The sequence below is a fragment of the Trichoplusia ni genome, chromosome 27 (assembly GCF_003590095.1).
Source record: "Trichoplusia ni isolate ovarian cell line Hi5 chromosome 27, tn1, whole genome shotgun sequence".
Classification (NCBI taxonomy): domain Eukaryota; kingdom Metazoa; phylum Arthropoda; class Insecta; order Lepidoptera; family Noctuidae; genus Trichoplusia; species Trichoplusia ni.
The window spans coordinates 3,636,738-3,659,265 of NC_039504.1; the positions used below are offsets into that span (position 1 = coordinate 3,636,738).

The window sequence follows — 22,528 nt, forward strand, 5'->3', positions numbered from 1 at the left end:
TTATTCAGAGTTAAAGTAATGGAAAATGCGGGAGAATGCCATTCTTTTTTATTTGGGAAAAATGGATCACCAAGATAAAAGGTTATAATTTGATCTCGATGGCGTGCAATTGGGGAAGCCTATGTCCAGCAGTGGACGAATATGGGATGATGATGATGTTAGTTTTATAACATGATTGTGCATTACAAACATAATATGATGGTCTCAGCTATGTTTTCATATATTAATATTTATACAAGCAAAAACCCATATTTCAACCTCGTTAGTAGGTCAAAAATCTGTCACGTTGACATTAATAATGACGTTTTAAAATGTATGTTCGAAGTGTCATCGTAGCATTACCATAGAATCAGTTTTCTTGGTAAAAGGAAAGAAATTGCCATGATAACGGCTCACACATGACAACGGTAACCTTACGGTATCGGTTTCCAGTAATTGGGTTACTGACGATCAAAGGCAGAGGTTACGTGTAAAATATAGATATTATACTCCTTTACCAGCTTCGTGGAAAACGTTTTGAACCTGTGCACTTGTTTTATTTCATTTTACCATGGTTACGAGGCTGGCCTATTTGATCATACCTTTTTTAAAAAGAGAGCAATAAAGATATATTTATTTGAATGTAGGTTACAATATGATAAGACGTCCTTGTATTCTACCATTTATGGGGTACAAATGTAAAATTTTAATTTAAAAGATGGTATGGCACATTAGGAATTCGATAATTTATTGTATTTATATTATAGAAACGGATACCCAAACAAATTGAAAACGTCAATGATAAAGAAATGAAAAGCAACTATGCCTTAAAATAAATTCAAATTAAAACCTTCCATTAATTCATAAATGGAAGTTCTATACAAACTTGAAGAACATAGCTGACTGACTATTTAAGTATCTAAAATGTTGATATGACAACGAAAAAAATAAATAAACAGAAAGACAAAAAAAATAAAGCAAATATCGCTTAAAACTTTTTTAATTTTGTGCCAGTCCTTTACACAGGGTCGACCGTGTTTATGAAGCTTTATAAAACTCGGAGAGCTGTATTATGTTTTTATTTGCAGATGCATTGATTACACTCTGTATGTTAATACCGAAAACTTTTTACAATGGACCTATTTTATTTTAATCATAGGCAAATTACAAGACATTTTGTTTAACGATACGAATAATTAAGAACGAATTTACATTTGTATTTCTTTACTGCATCATTTTCTTGTTTTTGATTTCAGTTTAAAACTTATTTATTCATACCATCATTGCATCAGTAAAATAATTAAGGGCCAAATTTTCAATCGCCTGATAACTTTTATTTGACGAATATGTTTGACATTTTGACAGCTTTTATATAGAAAATATGTCAAACGGTTATATTTATTCCTCAGATAAAAGTTAACTGATTGATGAATGAAAAATTCTCTCTTAGTCATAATAAAATATTTAGTACGACATGAAAACATTCACATATTGTTTTGACAGGTATATCAAGTTACCGGCCCGATGTTTGCCGATGACAGCCGAACGTTTCCGAACAAAGCTTTCGGACAGGTAAACTTTATACAAATACACAGTGTGAACACATTGAAGCGAAGGTTGGAGGTATGTAACCTCTTTATAAAGTTAGGGGAGATATTTGTTTTCGGATTTAGACTGACCTTGTACAGTTGATTGGCCGTAGTTTAGTCGATAACCTGTGTCGTTTGATAGGTGTTTAGTACAAGAGAGAGAGAGAGAGAGATGTTACTCTACGGAATATATTACGTTGTCACGCTTCCACAGCAATGGTGTCGAGTGAGTGAAAGTGGTGGTAGACCTTTGCACACATCCTTTGATAAGTCAATACTGATTAAATATTTAAGGACAAGGTAAAGGACTGCAGACAGTCAGACAGTAAACACTTAACAATTTCTAAATAGTGCTAAGTCGACAATAAAATAGCAAAATTAGACGATTTGACTGCAGAAAATTTCATGCCAACTCTACATATGTTTTTGTTTTTTGTACATTTTTCTTAAAAAAACACTCCTGAATCAACTTATTTTACATTTTTATCGCGGAAGGTTTTACAAACACTCAAATCCCACTCTAAAGACCCAGACTCAGAACTAGCATTTGTGGATCACATAAACGTTTGTCTTACGTGGGGGTCGAACTCGAGACAAGTCGCACATAATAAGTTTGCCGAAACCAAACTACTTGCATATCATTATCTATTCTGAACTTTATGTTTCTACATAGGTTGTATGTATGTAAGTATGACGTCACAACTATCAACAACAATCCTTCGATAAAGTTCCACAAGACTAGTTACATAGTCTATAATAACGCGGTTTCCGAAGCAACAGTTCGGTATGTTTACCCTTTGAGCCGAAGATCGCGAATACCGAACACGCGAATACCTACTTGGAATTATCGCGAAACAGGATCCTCCAGATGACATTATAATGTAATTCGTGAGATATTTCAATTTATTGGTAATCTAGTTTATGATCGTGACTGTACGTCAGGTTTGTACTTAGGATCTTTCATTTGAAGGAGGTTGAGGTTCTATTTTTTTAATTTTGCTACTGTTAGTAAAAATACATCTGGCACTATGAGTACAGACATCTGTATGTTCATATTTTATTAGTTCTTACAGACGTATGTATATTATTTTTTCTCTATTATATAAAATTCTCCGAAACGGTTCGACCAATTCTCATGAAATATTGTTGGCAAATTGGGTAGGTCTGAGAATAGGACCATATCATAGCCCTATTTTTTTATTCCTCAGAACTAATTTGTATGAAAAAACAACGTTTGCTTGGACAGCTAGTTGATATATGCTATTCTCTAATATGGAAATAAAGAAACTTTAATCCTCTTATAAGCACCTAATAACATAGTACATACTGACTACGCTCTACATTTTAATCAAACACTAGCGAACAGTAAAAAATACATTTTAAAAATCCTCACTGGAAATAATCTCCACATTGAAGCGCTCTTTTTATTTGCAAGTCACTTACAAACGCGTCAAGTATAACCCTCTCGACGCGGGTTTTCCACAACAAAAATCCCCAGCGAACGCACGGTAATTAGTTTTTGGTTTTAATTGACACTAGTGACTTGCTGGTTACGAAGCTCATCTCTTTTACAAATAGATAAAGTTTAAGAGATTTTTATGTGCTCTTGAGATTTTGTTTAGGAGTTCGCTTTTAGTTTTAGATTAGGTAACTAACTATGGGTGATTTTTTTATTAAGTTTACGGCATTTAGTGTAAAAGTGTTATTGTTTATTCGTTTTTCTGAATCCCTGAAAAGTTAACTGTGATTCGTCGAAACCTTTCAATGTCTGTAGTTTTGCCTATTTCAATGAAAAATATTTTAAGCTAAGGCCAAACAAAAATGATAATCGCGGTTAAGCATTGATTGTTACGGTCACACTTTTATTTGCGGATGGCAAATAAATTTAAGTTTCTTTTATCAACAAGTAAAATAATATAACCTCAACTATACAAAAATAGTATAACACAATAAGTTTAACTCAAAGTATTAAGTCTGTCACAGCGGGTGCCCTGGGTGGGCTGAGTGGCAAGGACAAAGCTCTTAAATGAGAGTGTAGTGACATACATACATACATCCAGTTGTTATGCAGCAACCAATTAGCGAGAGTTATGTAGTGCTCATGAAATATGGAGAGAGGGAACAGGCACGTACACGACTAAGGAAAACTACAGATGTTTATAATTAACTTGTTGGCACAATGTATTTGGTGTCTTTGTAGAAGTAGCTCTAATGATACTAGAAATTGGTCAAATGCAACGGTTGATGGTAAAACGAAATAATATTACCGTGAGATCGTTGTCAGTCCGTCCGTATGTTAATAGGTTGTATCTTATAAACTCTTTTTTTTCCTTCAGCCTATTTATACATTTTCTATCTCTCATGTTGTCCCGGATTCGGCTCGTATTCGACAGGTTCTCTTTTTGATAATTCAGTTTACTCCCATTTTGAGTCCAAAAAGCAATGATCGATTTTGACTGATATTTCTTCGAAAAAAAAAGCAATTAATATATATCGATTGAACATCAATCAGAACGTATCCTGCATTATTTTAATATCCCTTGAACGATATTCACATCACATCGCTTTCCATTACTTGCGTGATTCATTATCTGTCTACACCACGTCATACTCATAACGCAATGAAGTGCGAAACACATGCGTAAACTTCATGTAATATTCATTATTTCGATCCTTGGTCCAGATTTGTAGGTATACTGAATATTGAGTAAAAAATATTCCGTTTTTGGATGTTGTCAGTCTGGAGTTATAACGTCGGTAACAGGATTAACCGTAATCACTGTCAGAATGATTTCAGAATACATTTAAGTTCAGTTTTTTCAGATAGAATAAACTTTTTGTCCTATTTTTTGTACCTTGTTTTTATACCCGTATTGAGGGCTCGCCACTGAACATTAACAGGAACAAAAATATATTCAAAAGATATTCATCATCCTAGCTATGTTGGGGACTAACTTGTGATCGATCTACTTGCGCAGTTATAGCTTAGCCACGAGCGCTTTCTCATATTTTAAGATGTAACAAACATAGAAAATGGTACATTAGCATTGCCGCACCAAATCTAAGTTTCATTAATCATCGATTGCCTAAGGATAGCCGTAAAAATCATCATACAATTTACGTACTGAGCACGTGGGGGTGTAGAGTTTTTCATCTTTCCCTATCCCGTAAAATCTTTTCTTAATTTCCTCTTCTGCATTTTATTTCGAGTTTCTATCTCTCTTTCTATAATACAGCGTGGCGCTACAATAGTGACATGAATGACGTCACCATTAACAGCCAGTAACAAACAAGTCATGGCTCATTAGGTGACCTATCACATTATTTCTCCTTTTCTCTATATTATTAAGTCATTAGAAACTATATAATTTTCAGTTCATGATATTTTTTCCACGCGCCGCCAACTTTTGGTTAGGGTCCATATCTCTAATGGATGCAGTGCTACACTCCATATTTACCGTATACTTATGTATAGGTATCTAACTATTATATAGTGCCTAAGAAAGTTTTATATTACCGATAAAAGATTTATATTAAAAATAAAAAGGGCTGCAGCTAGATTTACATAAAATAGTTAATCCAATAATCATACTTTGAACCACAAAATCCTTTCAAACGACACAATAGCAGTCGTTATTCAGTTCAATTATCACAAACAATAGCTACATTAGCTATAAAAACTCCTTTCGCCTTATGTTTCCACGAAATAATGCAACGCGTCTAAAACTCGTCTGTTTTGCGCGTGGCAGTTTCAGGGTAACAGGGTTTGTGATGAGGCCGGTCAAATGCAGGCTGCGAGTGGGCGACCATTAAACTGTTACCAGAGTAATTAACATATACTTTATACAGAGCCTACGTATGTGGAGTACAATGTGTAGTACATGTAGGCCACTTATGTAAAACGAAATCTCTTGAACAAGTCGCTACGGCTATTTATGACACTTTTCTTAAGTCTTGATTCTAAAGCAATCTTTTATCATTTGGTTGCGTGTGGTCAGTGTACACTTCGAGTAAACAAGCTCAATATATCAATAACAGTATACAATTATGCGATAATATCCTCTTTATCATTACCCCTTACGATTCCTAAGGAAGTATTCACCGTCAGCAACCAATCTCTCGCTATTTTGATTCTGTAGGCTAGAGTTACTTCTATTCTCATCCCACTTATGTTATTCCTTGGTAATATCGCTCTCTCCAGCCAATCGCAACCCAAAGGTATCCAAGAATAAATTGAAAACATTACCAAAAAAAAATCTTAAAAAAAAGATGGTTTTACAAGTTCCGTCTGAAATATATTACTGTTCGTGTAACTCCCACATTAATTTCTTACGAATTATGACAAAATGACATTTCATCACAACTGACCTTTGAGAAACATCAAATTCCATGTTACTTCCCCTCCTACTGAAATAGTAACTTTTATAAATAAAATATTAAATGTGGAGGCTTACCTTGTATACATTTTCAAAGTTAAGAAACCTTTAGCCGCAACTAAATAAGAATTTATATAAAATCATACTTTAATTAAACTGACGGATCTTTAGAACGAAAAATGCAACTTATTTCACGTGTTATGGTTAAAGATAAAGATATTTTATTTTGTGAAAACGTACCATAATACGTCAATCAATGTTTTATCTTTATTTATTAATATCATGCTGTTTTCGTCCAGTTCGTGATTACAAGAAAAGGCACAGTCAAAGCCTTTTTCAGCCTTATTTCAGTTAAAAAGAAAAACGACAAGATCTTTGAAAATTGATTAATTAGCTGTCTATCTGTCAAAATATTAACGTTGATTTTTGTCGAGTAAGAGAGTAATGGTTTTAAAAAATAGTTTTTAAATCTTTCTTTAAAGGACTAAAGTAAGTGAACGATATTCAGTTGACTGAATCAGAAGACTGGGATTATAGAGGTTGCCTTTAACAAACTTTATATAATAACTGTTATGGTTATATCGAGGTTTGTGTGTTACTTGCTCTCTAAACAGCGGCTGAGAAGAATACATTTTATTTTTTATGATGCGTATTTAAGAATTTGAAAAAGATTTTCTAGTTGTTTTGATCGTATAATAGGCAAAGAATTAAATAACAGATCCCAGAATAACAGTGTGTTACCGGCATTAAAAAATGGTAAATCGAATGCTATAGTTTTTCCAGTATAGCATTCTATCGTATCCAAAAAGGTAAAACTGGAACCGTAATTATAAGGCTCTGATGTTTCTCAGTAATAAGGCTGTAATTCAATGAAAACGTAAAATTTTAACATGCTATTGTATGCTATGTATTGTTTGTGCCTTCGATTTTTTATAAAAAAAAATGTTTTCTGCAAATATACTTTTTATGGAACCCTCATAGCCCCTAACCAGACCCACACTCGAACATTTTTTTACACAAATATTAACTCACACTACATAAATAACCAAGTTACTAACATACAATCATTTCAAACACGATCACTACACAACAGTGATTTGACCCCACTAAGGCAACCGAAAACCCTCCATTGTAATTTTAAGTCTGCGATTAATTAACCCGGTTCGCCTTCAGAACTATACCCGAGTTACTATCTAAATATAAACGTAATTACAGCCTTGTGTAGTGGCCACAGGACTCTATTTTCAATATAATTACAATCTCTACGTAATATGTAGGTCATAATGGATATCGGAAGGCTATGAAGGATAGTATGAGCTAAATTGAATACTTGTGGTGCTATACGGACTCGTTTGATCTTCAAATGAGACTTCGACTGTACAGATAGCTGAGTGGTTGAGGTCACCACGTCAAACCCACTGTGTGCGAATTGTCGCGAATTCGGTCCGCGCTTTGTATAAGCTCTTGTGTGATCCACGCATGCTTGTTCTGAATATGAGTGTCTTGTGCATGTGTCTTGAATTTATTCGTACAGGATTTGTTTAAATTATAAATGTAAAGTTTAAGAAGACAATTTAACTTATTAGGACTACATTAGTCAAACCAATATCACGTAAGTTTGAGTTTTACTAAAACCATCAGTTCTGAGTAAATCGGTTTATTTATAAGGTCCTTTTTATTATAAACTTTAGTTAACACTAACAACTATATACCTCGACACTAAATAATGAAATCAAACAACCCTAAAAACAGTATATTCATTTTCAAACTTTTTCTGCCATACTGCAAAAGAAAAGCCTTCTTACTAACTTTATTCTCTCACTATAACAAATTCTATTATCCAAAACTAAAAATCTTAAAAAGAAAATTTCAAAATCTAATTAAACAAAACTTACGAGCAAATATCAAAACTTCTCAGCCTTTTTTTCATAAAAACTTTTTGTTCTAAGAACTCGTTTCTTTAGTGTAATAGGATCGATCGTATTAATTTGCATGATGGCGACCTTTTGTCTTTTAAGACAGATCTTTGTATAGTTCGCTAAAACTTTGTATCTTTGCAAAGTCTTTCAAGTTTCTTATACTGTATTTACAGTAAGCACAAACGTTAATTAACGTTCTTAATTAGAGAGAATACTTACAAGTTACTTTGAAAATACAAAACAATAAGTGCATGTACAATTATACATCTAAATTAAGCAAATAACTAATGTAAAATAATATTTTCAATTTGAAAACTATCATGTATTTAATAAAGTTTAGTGTGTATATTGTTATGCGAATCCAAAATAATTAAAAATGAAGATGAATTTCCTACGATTTCTCAACAATCTTGAATTTGAAGGGCTTAAACTGTAAAACTAAAATCCAACCCCTTCACTTCTTAAAAGCAATGCTGAATCCACCTCTCTTAATTTCTTATACTCGTAGATATGACTAGAGTCGGATAACTTTACATAGAATTGCTCCTTTAAATACCACGAATAGGTATCCTAACCTATTTGGTCATAATCCTCTCTTTAAGTAATGGAGTTTTTTACTTTTTTTGTAATGAGTAAAATCTGTTAAACTCGCGTCAGGACACGTAATCTGGTCGAAAATTCGTAAGACGAAAAATTCCTTAGCGCAATACTGCATCGAAAGCGAAAAATAAAAGTTTTCTCTTCTGCCGGCACTCCCGGAGTGCAACCCGTAGCTTACTTTTTTTTTCCTTTATCTGTCACCATTATATTTATTTCATCCTAACTAAATCATTAAAACAAACAAAACATGATCGATAAAGTCCTTTATACATGAAGTTTTATTTTAACGGCCGAATTAATTCAATTAAAATTGAATCGTCATTAATGCGAGCGTCGGGCACCGCTTAGCATTGCAAATGACACTCCATGTTTTGCCGAACTTAACTCGCTTCCACTTCATGTATATTATCTCAAGTGACTAAATATTGAGTTAATTTAATAGACAGCTGTTATGAAAATAGTTGAAAGTGATATCTGCAGCTACAAATTGCAATTTAAATTAATTACAATTTTATTATGTTATTTTTTTACTTCTTGTTCTTTGTTCTTTGATGAGGTACTCCAAGATTATAAAAAAATCTTCAGAGATAAACTTGATATAATTCATGAGACCAAATTACAGCTATTTCACGTTAAATGATAAAAGAAATAACCCGTTTTGTAACATCTGTGTAAACATTGTGGAATGCAAATAAATAATATGAATATTTAAGTCCAGTCCAACCAGTCCAGCCCAATTCAGCCCAGTCCAGTCCGAAGTCCTGAGGTAACAAACAGAGAAAAAAGACGAATTGAGTAAAACCTCCTTTTTCATTGAAAGTCGTGGAAATAGTATAAAAGTTCAACCATGTCAGACTTAGACATGTTTTACAAACTTCATCTAAATCAATTAAAATAACACCAAAACGTATCGTAAAGGTCTCGGTCAACATTGTAAGGGACGCAAATCATATTACACCGTCAATTTACCTCAAAGGCCCGACTAATCCTAATTGTATTACTACGGTGTTTAAGCAAAGGTGTTGCCGAGACTACGCACAACGTTCAATTTAACAAGCCACTTGCTACATCTGATATATATGGTGTTACAATTTATGTATTTGACAGCTAAACATGATTGTACATGAAAGTTTAAATAAATAAACAAAATAAATTTATAAGTGATCTGACGGCTGCAAAACTATGTAGAAAATGTGTATGTTCTTTTAAAATAACATTTAGTTGAATTGTAGCTACCGTAAAACGGGGTGAATAGAGGGTTTTTTGGGGTGGATAGAAACAGAGTTTTTATTAAAATTTGGACGTTTAACTAGACAAAACATAAAGATTATACGCAAACTCACAAGTATTTCATTAAGTAACTGTGTCTAAGCATTTTAATGTAAGAAAATATTCATGTAACCCCCTAAAAAACACTATTCTCTATTCACCCCTTGAAACTCTATTCACCCCGTTTTACCGTTACCTAACTTTGGTGGTAGCTGTAGAAAGCGCAGGTAGAAATAAAAAAATTATAAAATTAAAAAAGAATGTACAGAATAATATACAGAACTTTGTAGTAAGTCTGGATGCAGGCTTTTGCAGCTGAACTGATCTTTAAAGCCCCTAAACGGTAAACAATCTTTACAAATCATCAGTCAAATCAAGATAAAGGAAATTAATGAGAAGAAATTCAGAGCCACAACACCTACAAAAACGTTGAAAAATCGCCGTTGGGAATCAAAATTAATCGCAACCGAATCCCTGCCCAAACTCAAAATCAACAGCATTCGGGAAAAAATGATTAAAAGTGAAGATAAAACCTTCCCTTCATCAAAAGTAACTTTTGTCGTCGGACATTTAAAACAGATTTCATAAAACACAATGATAATAGTACAAAAACTGTTTAACGATTTACACTATCAACATAACGGTCCAACTCGAAATTCGAAATTCAAAACTTCAAATAACGAAAAAGAAATGTCACGCAATATTCTTTCCAGCCTTATCGTTGTGTAATGGCAGTCATCTATTTGCCGTAACGTGTAGCTATTATAATGACAGAATCGATTAGGGTTGAAAGCAGCCATCATCGTTCATATTACAACGTGCCTTACAAAGAAACGTTTAACGTGTTCATTAATCTTAATCTATTTTAACACAGAGAGGAAGGAATTATTCATTTTTACCCTTCCTAAGAAAAAACGCGGGTAGAAACTAAATTAATGCTAACCGGTTTAAAAATTATTTAAAAACGTAGAACATGCAAATTATTGGCTAAAAATTGAACGTAAAATGTCCGAAAACATTCTACAGTCTATAAATTACTTTATATTTTTAGCGTTAAAACGTTGCTACGCTAATTTAAACTCCGTCGCTACGAAAAATACGTAGCGCGTAGCTTTTAAAGCGTAGCAATTTGTTACGCGCTGTAGACCATAAAATCGATGGTACAAAGTACCAAAAACTTTTGTGAGTAGTTAAAAAATCATGTAATAATTCTATAAATAGGTACCGTGCATCGGGAAATACCTAGTATTTTCTTATATTTATTTTATTTATCTATAATGAGCACCTAAAAATCGAATCGAAATCTAAACTGAATTATTCATTAATTAAATTTAATAATAACTTATAAACTTTTCAAACATAGAAGCCGTTACAAAACTTTTATTTCAAAACTATCTTAAATATACAAAACTTACCAAATACTCGACACAAAATCTTCAAAGTTCACCAAAGAGGTTTCAAACAGTTTAAACTTTGCTTTACAACAAGGAATTAAAACAAAAACAAAATAATTAATCTGTACAAGTTCGTAGAACGAATTTGAAGTGAAGTTCGCGGGCTTTGTTCACGAGCGCTCGTCCGTTCAGGCGACGGCAAGGGCGGCATCTGATTCAGCCTACAGCGAACATTTCACGCCGACCGACCGCAAAGAGGCTGCTGTTGGACTGTGAAACTTCTTTTATAATATACGACGCTACTAGTAGATAAATGTAAATGACAACATTTTTTTTTAAGCTGCTGCAAGGCAGGTACTTCTTTTTAGATCAAGTACTTAAGTAGGTAATGAATTTCCTCTAATTCGTTTTTATTTTATTTACTTATGGTACTTCTAAGTTATAATAACTTTAAATATTTTTTGTAGTTATTAGTATTGTTATAAAGAGATAAAATTTAGTTTGAAAGTCATTACAGGTACCAATTTTCACTTTTCGCAACATTTTCACCTTTATCGAAGTAGGTAGAGTTACAAAGTCTCGGTTTTTAAGTTTAAGCAAAGTTTATTGATTGTTATACAGACCATTTTATATCCGATCCCATTTAAAATCGTAAGTAGTACATAAAGCTCGTCGTCAGATCTAAATAGCTTCACTCTCTATCAATGGTTGTATAACTCGGCACATGCGCAGTACGCGCGAGGCAGGCGCGCGCTGCCATCGCCGTTATCAATGGAAGCGCCATCTTGTTGACGTCAGAACATGGTGGCCCGCTTTATGTAATGTTTGTTTTCATTTTGGTAAATTTATGATGGCACCGGCTGTTCGTGGTATTTTGGCAAGTTTGATGAACAATTGCGGTTTAAATGTGGAAGCAATACCCACTTTTCTTTCAGATTTAAAATAAATGGACTACTTAATCTTGAAAACTAACTTCTCTTAAGTGCAAGATTTATTGAAACTCGTAACGATCTTGGCGGTTCATACTTTATTAGACATTTTGAATAAAAAAATCAAGAATTTATACTTTTATCAACATTCTTTCTTACCCATTTGGCTATTCGATAATGGCCCACCCAAAACTGGTAGAGTTTATCATTGTGAAATTGAATAGGAATAATTTCATTGGTTTTACTACATTCTGCATACTGCCACCTGTTAAGTAATAATGTTATATGTATTATTGAATTTGAAGTTTTGGAAGCTTGACAGTGCTATTTATTCTATTCTATTCTACTCAAAAGCAGTAACACTACTTTAAGAGGTGATATTCATTGACATGAAACTACTTTTACGGATTTTATCGCGGTTTTATTTTAGATTTTAGTTCCCGACGTTTCGAAATCTTTGCAGGTATCATGGTGACTGCCCATGACCATGCCTGACTGACCGTGTCTAACATTCGCGTAAACCTAAGAAACCACTAGGTGATATTCAGCTCAGATATCTAGTTCTGTGGTAAAATGGATGAGTGTTCTCCTAGCACAAAGTCAGTCAGTTTTGCAGGTACTAATGAACATAACACAATTAGGAGTCGCCGTGCGCTCGCATTCGTAACCTAACCCAATTCAATTATTCTAATAAGTAAGTATGTAGAAGGTTCTGATTAACAAGAAATTTCCTTGTGGTGGTTAAAGAAAGAAAGGTTTTTTCGTTTATTTATCATCCATATAATTATAATTTGTTCCAACTTGTTAAGGGATCATATAGGTGCTCGCTCTGTTAAACATAGCTTAGCTGCATCCAGTCGGACTGGAAGCCGATCTCGACTGAGTTGGGAAAATGTTAGGGTGATGATGATGAATTTGATGCTACTTAAAACAAAAATAACTAAGATTAGAAGATAAGATTAGTTTGCAGCTCAAGCCCTTTTGAATATCGAAGCATTTGTCATAATTTCGTAAATTATGAAATATACACATTCAGTATCCTCTTGTATCTGGCTGATTTAAACTTTGAGAGACAGAATATGTAAACCCTTATAACGTTCCGTCAAAGCCTTCAATTATCTGTATCTCTTGTCGTTTCTAACGGGATCAAAAAGATCACCCCTTCCCACGCCTAAACTTTCGAATTAATAATACTTGTAGATGTAGAACAATAAAATACCACTTAATACTTATTTCCTGGTCCTACCATCAACTCTTAAAACATATTATAAAGCTCTCTGTCATCGGAAGCGTTACAGCGCTCTACATGACGTAGAGCGTTATCTCTCTTCCACAACTTCAACTTCACACTTTTAGCGATGTTAGTAGACCCTGAACGCGGTACTCCTACGTATTAAACTCCTCCACGTTTCCACCCCGTCATATCAATTTGCGAACTCACTCACTAAGGATTCTTTTCCACACAACTTGTGTGTCATCCATATTAAGTAACGAGAAAGTTCAATAAGCCGCATATTGTTTGACCTTGACACTCAACAAGTATAAGTCAGAAGTTAATTCAATCATGCTGTAATTTGTGCTTTTACTGTCCGGTTCGAATCCGGTTTTTATTTTGCGTTGAAAAGCATAATGAAGGTGTTTTGATGTTCGGGGTGTTTGTTTTTTTTCAAATTGGTGCGATGCTTTAAGCAAAATCTACCTACTTTTTTTTAAACCACATGCTACGCACGTATATTATCTTAAGAAAAAGGTGAAAACCGATTCGAAATTTGGGAAAGTTAAACTTCGGACTTTACTAAATACTCAATATAATTAAAGATAAAAAGAAAAAACTAATTTATTGTGTTCCATTAAGTACATCAAGGTCTTAAAATATAATGATACAGAACCATTGTGGACCCTGTCGGGCACAGCAATATCTTAGGAGAGAGGAAGCAGTAACAAATAGCCTTATATTTAACTTTAAACTTAGGTAGCATACAAAATCTAAATTACTGTATTATTTAACTAGCTGTTGCCCGCGAATTCGTCCGCGTGGTTAGAAGATATAAGTTATGATTTATACCTACACTGTTTTTTCTACATTTTCCATTGTACCTTCGCTATTATTTAGTCGCAGCGTGATGGTATATAGCCTAAAACCTACTTCGATGAATGGTCTATTCAATACAAAAATATTTTTTCAATTTGAACCAGTAGTTCCTGAGATTAGCGCGTTCAAACAAACAAACAAACTCTTCAGCTTTATGTATTAGTATAGATATAAGGTTACCGCTATGCCAAAGCAGGGAAACGTCCAGATCGAAGAAGAGAAGGAAAATGACGTTAAAGTGCAATTACACAAACTAAATTATATTCGTAACTTTCTTTATTGAAACATGAATAAAATTTCTTGTAGTACACAAACACCCAAATGAACTTTGCTCGCAGATAAATTAATCAACTCTTTTTCATTACGCCGTATGTGACCTCCGAAGGTCGGGCGTGCGAATGCAGTTTTTTCTCTCCACGTGTAGAGTGTACTATATTATTAATATCAGCGTGTGTCTATCTCACTAGAAGGGAACTTTATATTACATTGAACGTAGGAGAGATAATAACATGATAAAATGCTAAGCGATAACAATAATAACATGTCATATATTTAGATTCTGAATAACACGAATTAGGAAAGCGTTCTTAAACTAAAAAAAAAATATTCAACCTTAAATCGATTCAAATTTGATCCATCACAAAATCGAATTTTATTTTTAATCGAATCGAATTTCAGTAACTTATTTCTCGTCACTTCATAGACAATTTGACAACCTGTAAAAGCATTTATTAAAATGGACAAAGTATTATCAAACGTGGGAGCAATCCTTTGGTATTTGAATTGTAATATTTCCCATCAAAACATGTAGGGGTGTCTATAGGGAATTAGACAGTAATGCTGTAAGTTTTACATATTTTAAAACTTATTTTTCCTACTGCGTTAAAGCTATGTAAAGCCGTGGGTTCGATACCCGTCTACACAAAAGTTTATACTACGTTTGCAGTTCGCAATTAATTTCCTTGGGCGAATAGGTATAATGAAGTCACAAAAATGTATTTATTGTGTCTTACATAATACATTTAGGTAATATAATTTTTCTCGAAAATAAATACTGAATAATATTGAAATGCTACCGACCGAAATGTATATCGTACATTGTTTTTTACAATACAAAATCTAACCTTTTACCGTAATATAATTAACTTAATCGTTTAATTAAAGTTATAATTAATTCGTAACTCCCAATAATTAAGCCACAAAACATACCTAATTTGCACTTTTATAAAATCAAAACACGAAAATGCGAACTACTCATTACCGCGTTAAAATCAGCAAGAAAGAGAGAGATAGCTATATAGTACATGTTTCGATTTAGAGCTTTCAACTAGTACCCTTAATTCGAGGGTCGCAAATCCCTTCCCGCGCTTGCGTAAATCAATAATGTACCCTTTATTACGCTACTACGTGTTAACGTCAACAGTAGGACAAAGGTATTGCTTAAGTATTCATCGAGGGCTTTGTTCGCTATAGCTATTTCACCATCTTTGCAAAGCCAGCAATGGAAATCATACATAGCATCGTTATACAGTGTAAATGGTCGTTTGTAGCTTTCTTGGTAGGTTGTCGCGCCTGCGCCTTGCATCCAATGGACCAAATTTTAAGCAAGTGTAACTCGAGAACGGTGTAAAGTGCATCTGTTTTGTGTGAAAATCCTATAAATAGTGATCTAAAGTGAGTTTGTTTGCTATTGTTGTGTTTTGTTTATAATAGAGATCGTATTTCATTGATATTCAAAGGAAAATTATCAGTTTTCACAGATTGTGAACATTTTCTTTGTGTGAAAATGTTTGTGTGTAATTTTTATGAGTTTATCGTTGTTATCAATAGGTAAACAGTGAGTAGGCTTTTGGATGTTGTCAATAACTGTATTTGTGTATTGTTTTCTTTTTATTTCAACTGGGCAGAAACTAGAAATTTTTCCGGTCGATAATTTCCCTTTGCATACATAGGTAAAGGTTTTCTTGTCTAGTTCTTGGTAGGTAGATACTTAAGTATGAAGATACCAAAGAAATAAATAAGGGCAGTCATGCATAATTCAAAGCTCGATTATAAATAAGTGTTGTACAGCATTCTATTTATTCATTTTAACTTATTTTCAATCTTTAGGTAGGTAAAGATGTAACAACGGAATTCGACTCTACATTTAAAATAAAATATTTTCATCCAGAAATAAATTATAGATTTTTAAAATTAAGATGCAATTTAGATTCCTGTATGTTCATAAGTAATCTTCTGAAAATAACAGAAACTCAGCAACACCTAGGAGACATCTATGTATAGGTTTTTGGGTCCCGTCTCTCATCATCATCTCCCAATTCTCTTTCTTTCAGCAGGATGTCATGCGGCGCAGAATGTCTCTCGCTGGGCCCCCCTCCGGACTCGATCCTGCACATGCCGCCGCCGCCGCTGCCGGCCTTCCTGGCGAGTGCCGCCAACCTGACGCCGCCCTGCCGCGCCTCCAAGTGCCCCCCCAGCAGGAACAACGAGGAGAACGCGCTGTTCCCCGGCGTGGAGTACCATGAGCTACCCAGACATGGTGAGATACGTATGTCGTTTTTGAACTGAAGAATTTTTTAGTAGAAATTTGAAGTACACTTCCAAGTGTGGCAGGGAATTAGTCTATACGGTTTGGATGTATTATTTTAGTAACAAGGGGATATTTAAGAAGACTTCAAGATCCTTAGGGTACTTAGTACAAATAGGTTTTAGAGTGGCTACTCTAACAAATCAAACTCTGGCAAGAGCAGTTTAGAAAGGATTATCCGTTTTTCGGTTGCCTCGCATATTTAAAATTTAATGACGTCAAAATGTAGTGCAAGTATAATATAATTCAGATATACATCTTTGAAAAAACTTTTTGTAAAAACATCTTAAAGTATATATTAATATGTTACAGAGCCGGCCACTAACGACGACACCTGGTTCCTGGTGCTGATCACCTGCTGCATCGCCGTGCTCTGTATAGCTGCGCTACTGGCTCTGTTCCTGCTCAAATGTAGAGAGTGAGTAACTTCAAGTTGATCCTTTGCCAAAAATACTAATTTGATTGGTTATCAATCTAGTTTCCCTATTTTATAGACAAGGATTTCAATAAGCCTTTCTCTGGTATATTAAAGTCTAACATTCTGTTTTACAGGGCTCGAGGTGGTTGCAAGGGCGGCGCCGGCAAAGCATCCGGCTCGAACGCGTTATACGGTGGAGCAGCTCTGGACTCCCGTGTGTTGTGGGCCGCACTCACTCCGCGCGGGACAAGACACTTCGTGGCTGACACCTACCCTCACGACGAGACAGAAGACCACCACTACGAATGCGTCGAACCCCCACTATACAAGCTCGGCCCACCAGAAGACCTCGCCATTACCAGACATTTCAACGTAGAATACGAAGACCCAGCACCATTAATCGAAAGCTACAGCGACAGGACGGAGGAGTACTTCCGGAATGGAATGGAGACGCTCCGCAGGGGAGCCAGGCCCCTGGTGTCGTCCCCGACCAGGATCGAGCGCCCCAACCTGCCGCCGCTCAACCTGCAGCCGCGCACGCTGCGCCGGCCGCCGCACTCGCGCCGCGTCAGCGACGCCAACAACCCGGACAAGTCGGCCATCTGAACCGAGACTGGCGCGGTCTTCTCCGTCGCCGACACTACCGATATCGATTACGACTGGCAATCAATCGAGAACTCCAATATCGATCGTCTCGTTTGAGAACCACTCTCTCCTGTCACAACATTAGTTTGGACGAGTGATGTATCAAATGGTTTAAAATCTGCTCAAAACTGTGAAGGACGCTTTTAATAAAATCACATAATCTGGACATTTACAAATGTAGCAAATAGAATAACAGGACTTCTTTCGATAGTAGCTAAGTATTTGGAAAAGAATTGCACCTAATTATTTTTGTAGCTCTTATTTTTTTTATCTCGAAGAGTAGTAAGAGATTATCATAATGCGACGTAAATAATCAAATATTCGCTCTTTTATTTTTGTATAACTTATCGAAAGAGGTAGCTGAATTTAAATAATTTAGCAGCTACTGGCGTTAGAGCCAAGCTTACAGTGCATTGGTGTCAAGTTATCCTGTGTATTCAAACATAATTGTAACGGTAAACGGTAGAAATGAAATTGTTCGATGTAAATAAAATAGTTTTATATTTAAATTTCTTGTGCAATGTAAATGCTATTATGCCTCTAGAACTAGTCATAAATGGTCACAATTTCTAGTCATTTATAGCACAATGTGACATTGTAATTTAAATGTCTATTTTAATCCTATTGCTAGTGTCTGTGTAACTTGTAAGATTTTATTTTATATCAATATGTATGACGAATTTTTGTACGTGTCAATAAAATTTTATGATTTACTGTTTTTTTCCTTCACAAAATCTACATTAGTTATAACATTTCAGTCACCTCAAATACTTGCTAATATTTCTTTAATTAAGTAAAAAATAAGCATAAACTCTCGGCTAAATGAGAATAGAAATAGGAAATTATGGGTTGATATGGTTTGATATTTTAAAAAAAAAGTGTTTATTTTAGTAGCTAAGTATATGAAACGCAGCGTCAATGTGTTTCAAATCCTTTGCCTTCGCAATTTTAACCAATTTTTTATTTTTTACTTTTCTCTACCTTGATTTCCGAACGTAGAAGCGACACTGACAATCTTTTGACTTTGACACAAATCATTGACAGTGACGTGACGCGCTCGGCAAGCATGTTATGTTTGTGATTAGAGTTTTGAAAAATATGATAAGAATATTCTATTTCTGATAATTCTATAGGATTAAATACATAGTTATTTACTGCATTCAAGTTGACTGATTAATATAATATTAAAGATGTCGGAGGAAGTGATAAAACATTCGGTACACACATTAGTGTTCCGATCTTTGAAACGTTCTCATGATATGTTTCTATCAAACCAAGGATTGTTACCGCCGATAGATGAAAAAGCGTAAGTATTTCTATCTAACGCATTATGCAAATAGTTTTCTTATTATATTCTACTCATAAAACCGCCAGAAGGTACGAATTTGATTCGTGATCAATGTTAGTTGGGTTAAGTTTATTCGAAACAGAGTAATAAACAAGAATTATTACAAACCAGCAAAATCTCATTTTTTAACTTGACTTCTTACAGAGAGAAAGTCCTAAAAGGAGTCAAAGCCCGCGACAGCTATGGCCAAGTTATGGATACAGTACAGTTAGCGCAGGCAGTGAAACAACACGAAGCGAGAAATCAACCAGATTTACCACCTGAAATGGGTAAGTTAATTTTACATTGATTATTGTCAATGATCAATATAGTTTTTCCAAGGATAAATTCCATATGTCATGTTTATTGATTCACTGAGAATATTACCAACCATACAAAAATATTCTTTCTATTTATGGTACTTAAATATAGCATAGAATTACAAAATTGATATGTTAACATTATTGCAGCTGCAGAAATAGCAGAAACAGCATCTATAGCATCAGACACAGCTCTCCTGCCGTTCACTGGTCCAGCCCCCGCGGCTGCCCCACCAACCGGAGCTTCAAGTGCATTAGCAGTACCCCGCAAGCCCCCAGCGATGCCCAAACCCAAGTGGCATGCGCCCTGGAAGCTGTTCCGAGTTATATCTGGACATCTTGGTTGGGTCAGATGTGTGGCGGTTGAACCTGGCAATGAGTGGTTTGCCACAGGTAAGAAAGATAAACTTACAATTTTATCATAACTGACTAAAACTTTTTCATGAAATCAAATCAAGAAATAAAAAAGTAACTAAATGATGGTTTTAATACACAAAAATAATTTACTTATTAAAACTTCATGTACAATTATGGTACATAAGATGGACCTAATGCCGCAAGGCATTATGTACCAATATGCCAATAATGTAATATAATATTCCATAACTTCCACACAACACCATCTGGTCTCAAACTAATCAAAGCTTGTATTATGAGTAAGTATGAGTTGTCCTGGGGGGAACACCCACAACCTCCAGTATAGCAGTAGGGGCCACTAACCACTAAATCAATAAGCTAGTCCAATTTTGAAATTCATCCTCATATCTATATGACTTTATTAACATTTACTTCTATTCACTGTTTCTTCTTATCTTAGGTGCCGCGGACAGAGTGATCAAGATTTGGGACTTAGCAAATGGTAAACTAAAGGTGTCACTCACAGGACACGTCAGTACTGTCAGAGGTAATAACTTAATCAATAAAAACTATTTGTTGAATAACTAGTATGGTTCTTAATGACATTTATGTTCATAGGTTTGGAGGTATCTTCAAGGCATCCATACTTGTTCAGCTGTGGTGAGGACAGACAAGTCAAGTGCTGGGATTTAGAATATAATAAGGTAAGACTATCACAGACTACACTAACAGTATGTGCCATGAGGACTTAACCACAATTTTTGATCAATATTCAGATTTCAAAACAATTGTATGGTGTTCATTTGTCAGTAAATGTTGTGCCACAATTCCCGATTTACGCATCCAGTCCAATCCAGCTATCTTTTCTATGTTATAAGTCAATCAGTCTGAAAGGCATTCCATACTGATGTATTTAATGTTGTGATAATAAGTTCTGCTATCATTTACTTACTCGTTGTTGTTGATGAGCCCTCTTTTCTGCACGCAGGATCTAAGTTAAGCCATGTTTCTGTTTAAAAAAAAAACGACTCCCGCATTAAGGAATTTAATCCATGTGACGCGGGGGGTTTTAAAAACATACAATCCACATGCACAATGGCACCCAGACTCAGAACAAGCGTTCGTGGATCACACAAACGCTTGTCCTACACGTGGATCGAACCTGCGACACGTCGCGCACAATTGTTTTGTCCAGTCTGTTTATTTATCCATATACCTCATATATTTATTTCCAACAGGTTATCCGTCACTACCATGGTCACCTGTCTGCAGTATACACGATCTCTCTTCACCCTACCATCGACGTGTTGGTGACGGCGGGGCGGGACGCGACCGCGCGCGTGTGGGACATGAGAACTAAAGCTAACGTGCACACACTCACCGGACACACCGATACTATCGCCTCGCTAGCTTGCCAGGCGGCTGAGCCACAGGTAAACATGACTGTGTTTATTTTTTAGTTTGTATTAAAATTTGTTGGTTTATTTATCCTTCTGTACTTAATATTGTAGGTCATATAGGCGATGAGACGAAGGCTTTTTTGTGTGTGCAAAAAGTGTGCAATGACTATAGTTTTGAACAAAAAAAACAAGTACAGTTTGTGCTACGTGTGCGTGTGAAGACTGTAGACGTCTAAACAACTATAAAAAAACATGATGTTTTTTTATTTTCTCAGATTATAACCGGCTCCCACGACTCAACAATCCGTCTCTGGGATCTCGCAGCGGGCAAATCGATGTGTACCCTCACGAACCATAAGAAATCAGTCCGTTCCATCGTCGTCCACCCCACACTGTACACCTTCGCGTCAGCTTCACCTGACAACATTAAACAGTGGAAGTGCCCTGAGGGCAAGTTCATACAGAACCTGTCCGGACATAACGCGATCGTCAACTGTATGGCGGTGAACCCAGAGGGCGTGCTCGTCAGTGGAGGGGATAACGGAACTATGTACTTCTGGGATTGGAGGACGGGATATAACTTCCAGAGATTGCAGGTTGGTAAAACTAGTACAATTTGTGTGATAAAAGATATTCTAGAACCATAAGCCCGATTTTTGCAATAAGCACTGGATAGGTGCGGCGGCGCGCCGCGTAACCTTTAAAATGTTTATTTTTTACAATTTAAATATTCACTTTTCTTTACTTCTTTTATGCAGTGCATATTAAATATATAGCAAACATACTTATAAAATATTACTAAAATCAAATTGAAGGATGGAAGGCACCAAATCATAGATGTCCTTTTTCGCTTAGTGATTTGTTTTATGTTATTGTTCAAACTGGTTATAAACTGTTCCGTGATGAACTAGGATGGTAGGCAATGCAAAAATTACATAACCTTTCCAATCTGCAAAACGCATTCTATAAACGTCTTGTAGATCCCTAGATCAAACTTAACGCACATATTCTTCGTCAGGCGGCAGTCCAGCCCGGTTCCATGGACTCGGAAGCGGGTATCTTCTCGATGACGTTCGACCAGTCGGGCTCGCGCCTCATCACGACGGAGGCCGACAAGACCATCAAGATATACAGAGAGGACGACACCGCGTCCGAGGAGACACACCCCATCAACTGGCGCCCCGAGATATTGAAGCGTAGGAAGTTCTAATAGGGTTAATAAAGTATTTTGCAGTTTTTGTTGTTTTTTTAATGGTTTGCATACTGCAATAGATATTACACATTACTTTTCCTCTTATTCAATGAAGATTTTAACATTAAAATAAAA

The 22,528-nt window shown here is 35.2% G+C and overlaps 2 protein-coding genes across 5 annotated transcripts; both read left to right on the top strand.

The window, feature by feature from the left end:
- Nucleotides 1-1,592: 1,592 nt before the first annotated feature.
- On the top strand, nucleotides 1,593-18,510 carry LOC113505817. 4 transcript variants are annotated; one of them, XM_026888653.1, is made up of 4 exons: nucleotides 1,593-1,602; nucleotides 16,484-16,695; nucleotides 17,047-17,152; nucleotides 17,287-18,510. In XM_026888653.1, the coding sequence occupies exons 2-4, from the start codon at nucleotides 16,485-16,487 to the stop codon at nucleotides 17,756-17,758; spliced, it is 789 nt and encodes a 262-aa protein (XP_026744454.1). In that variant the 5' UTR covers nucleotides 1,593-1,602; nucleotide 16,484; the 3' UTR covers nucleotides 17,759-18,510. The 4 variants fall into 4 exon arrangements, with proteins under 4 accessions (XP_026744454.1, XP_026744452.1, XP_026744455.1 ...); XM_026888651.1 differs by lacking the exon at nucleotides 1,593-1,602 and adding an exon at nucleotides 15,688-15,821 and having other exon boundaries at nucleotides 16,481-16,695; XM_026888654.1 differs by lacking the exon at nucleotides 1,593-1,602 and adding an exon at nucleotides 15,688-15,821 and having other exon boundaries at nucleotides 16,481-16,686.
- A 324-nt stretch (nucleotides 18,511-18,834) lies between these two features.
- LOC113505819 (pleiotropic regulator 1) lies at nucleotides 18,835-22,439 on the top strand. The gene is made up of 8 exons (XM_026888655.1): nucleotides 18,835-19,103; nucleotides 19,290-19,414; nucleotides 19,595-19,837; nucleotides 20,262-20,348; nucleotides 20,420-20,505; nucleotides 21,040-21,234; nucleotides 21,477-21,797; nucleotides 22,220-22,439. The coding sequence occupies exons 1-8, from the start codon at nucleotides 18,988-18,990 to the stop codon at nucleotides 22,409-22,411; spliced, it is 1,365 nt and encodes a 454-aa protein (XP_026744456.1). The 5' UTR covers nucleotides 18,835-18,987; the 3' UTR covers nucleotides 22,412-22,439.
- The last annotated feature ends 89 nt before the right edge of the window (nucleotides 22,440-22,528 follow it).

Excerpts from the sequence above, each read along its gene's own strand:
- LOC113505817 (XM_026888653.1), top strand. The coding sequence starts at position 16,485 with ATGTCATGCGGCGCAGAATGTCTCTCGCTGGGCCCCCCTCCGGACTCG. Across the intron at positions 16,696-17,046 it reads ACCCAGACATGGTGAGATAC|AGCCGGCCACTAACGACGAC; the intron begins GTATGTCGTTTT and ends AATATGTTACAG. Across the intron at positions 17,153-17,286 it reads TTCCTGCTCAAATGTAGAGA|GGCTCGAGGTGGTTGCAAGG; the intron begins GTGAGTAACTTC and ends TCTGTTTTACAG.
- LOC113505819 (XM_026888655.1), top strand. The coding sequence starts at position 18,988 with ATGTCGGAGGAAGTGATAAAACATTCGGTACACACATTAGTGTTCCGA. Across the intron at positions 19,104-19,289 it reads CCGCCGATAGATGAAAAAGC|AGAGAAAGTCCTAAAAGGAG; the intron begins GTAAGTATTTCT and ends GACTTCTTACAG. Across the intron at positions 20,506-21,039 it reads GGGATTTAGAATATAATAAG|GTTATCCGTCACTACCATGG; the intron begins GTAAGACTATCA and ends TATTTCCAACAG.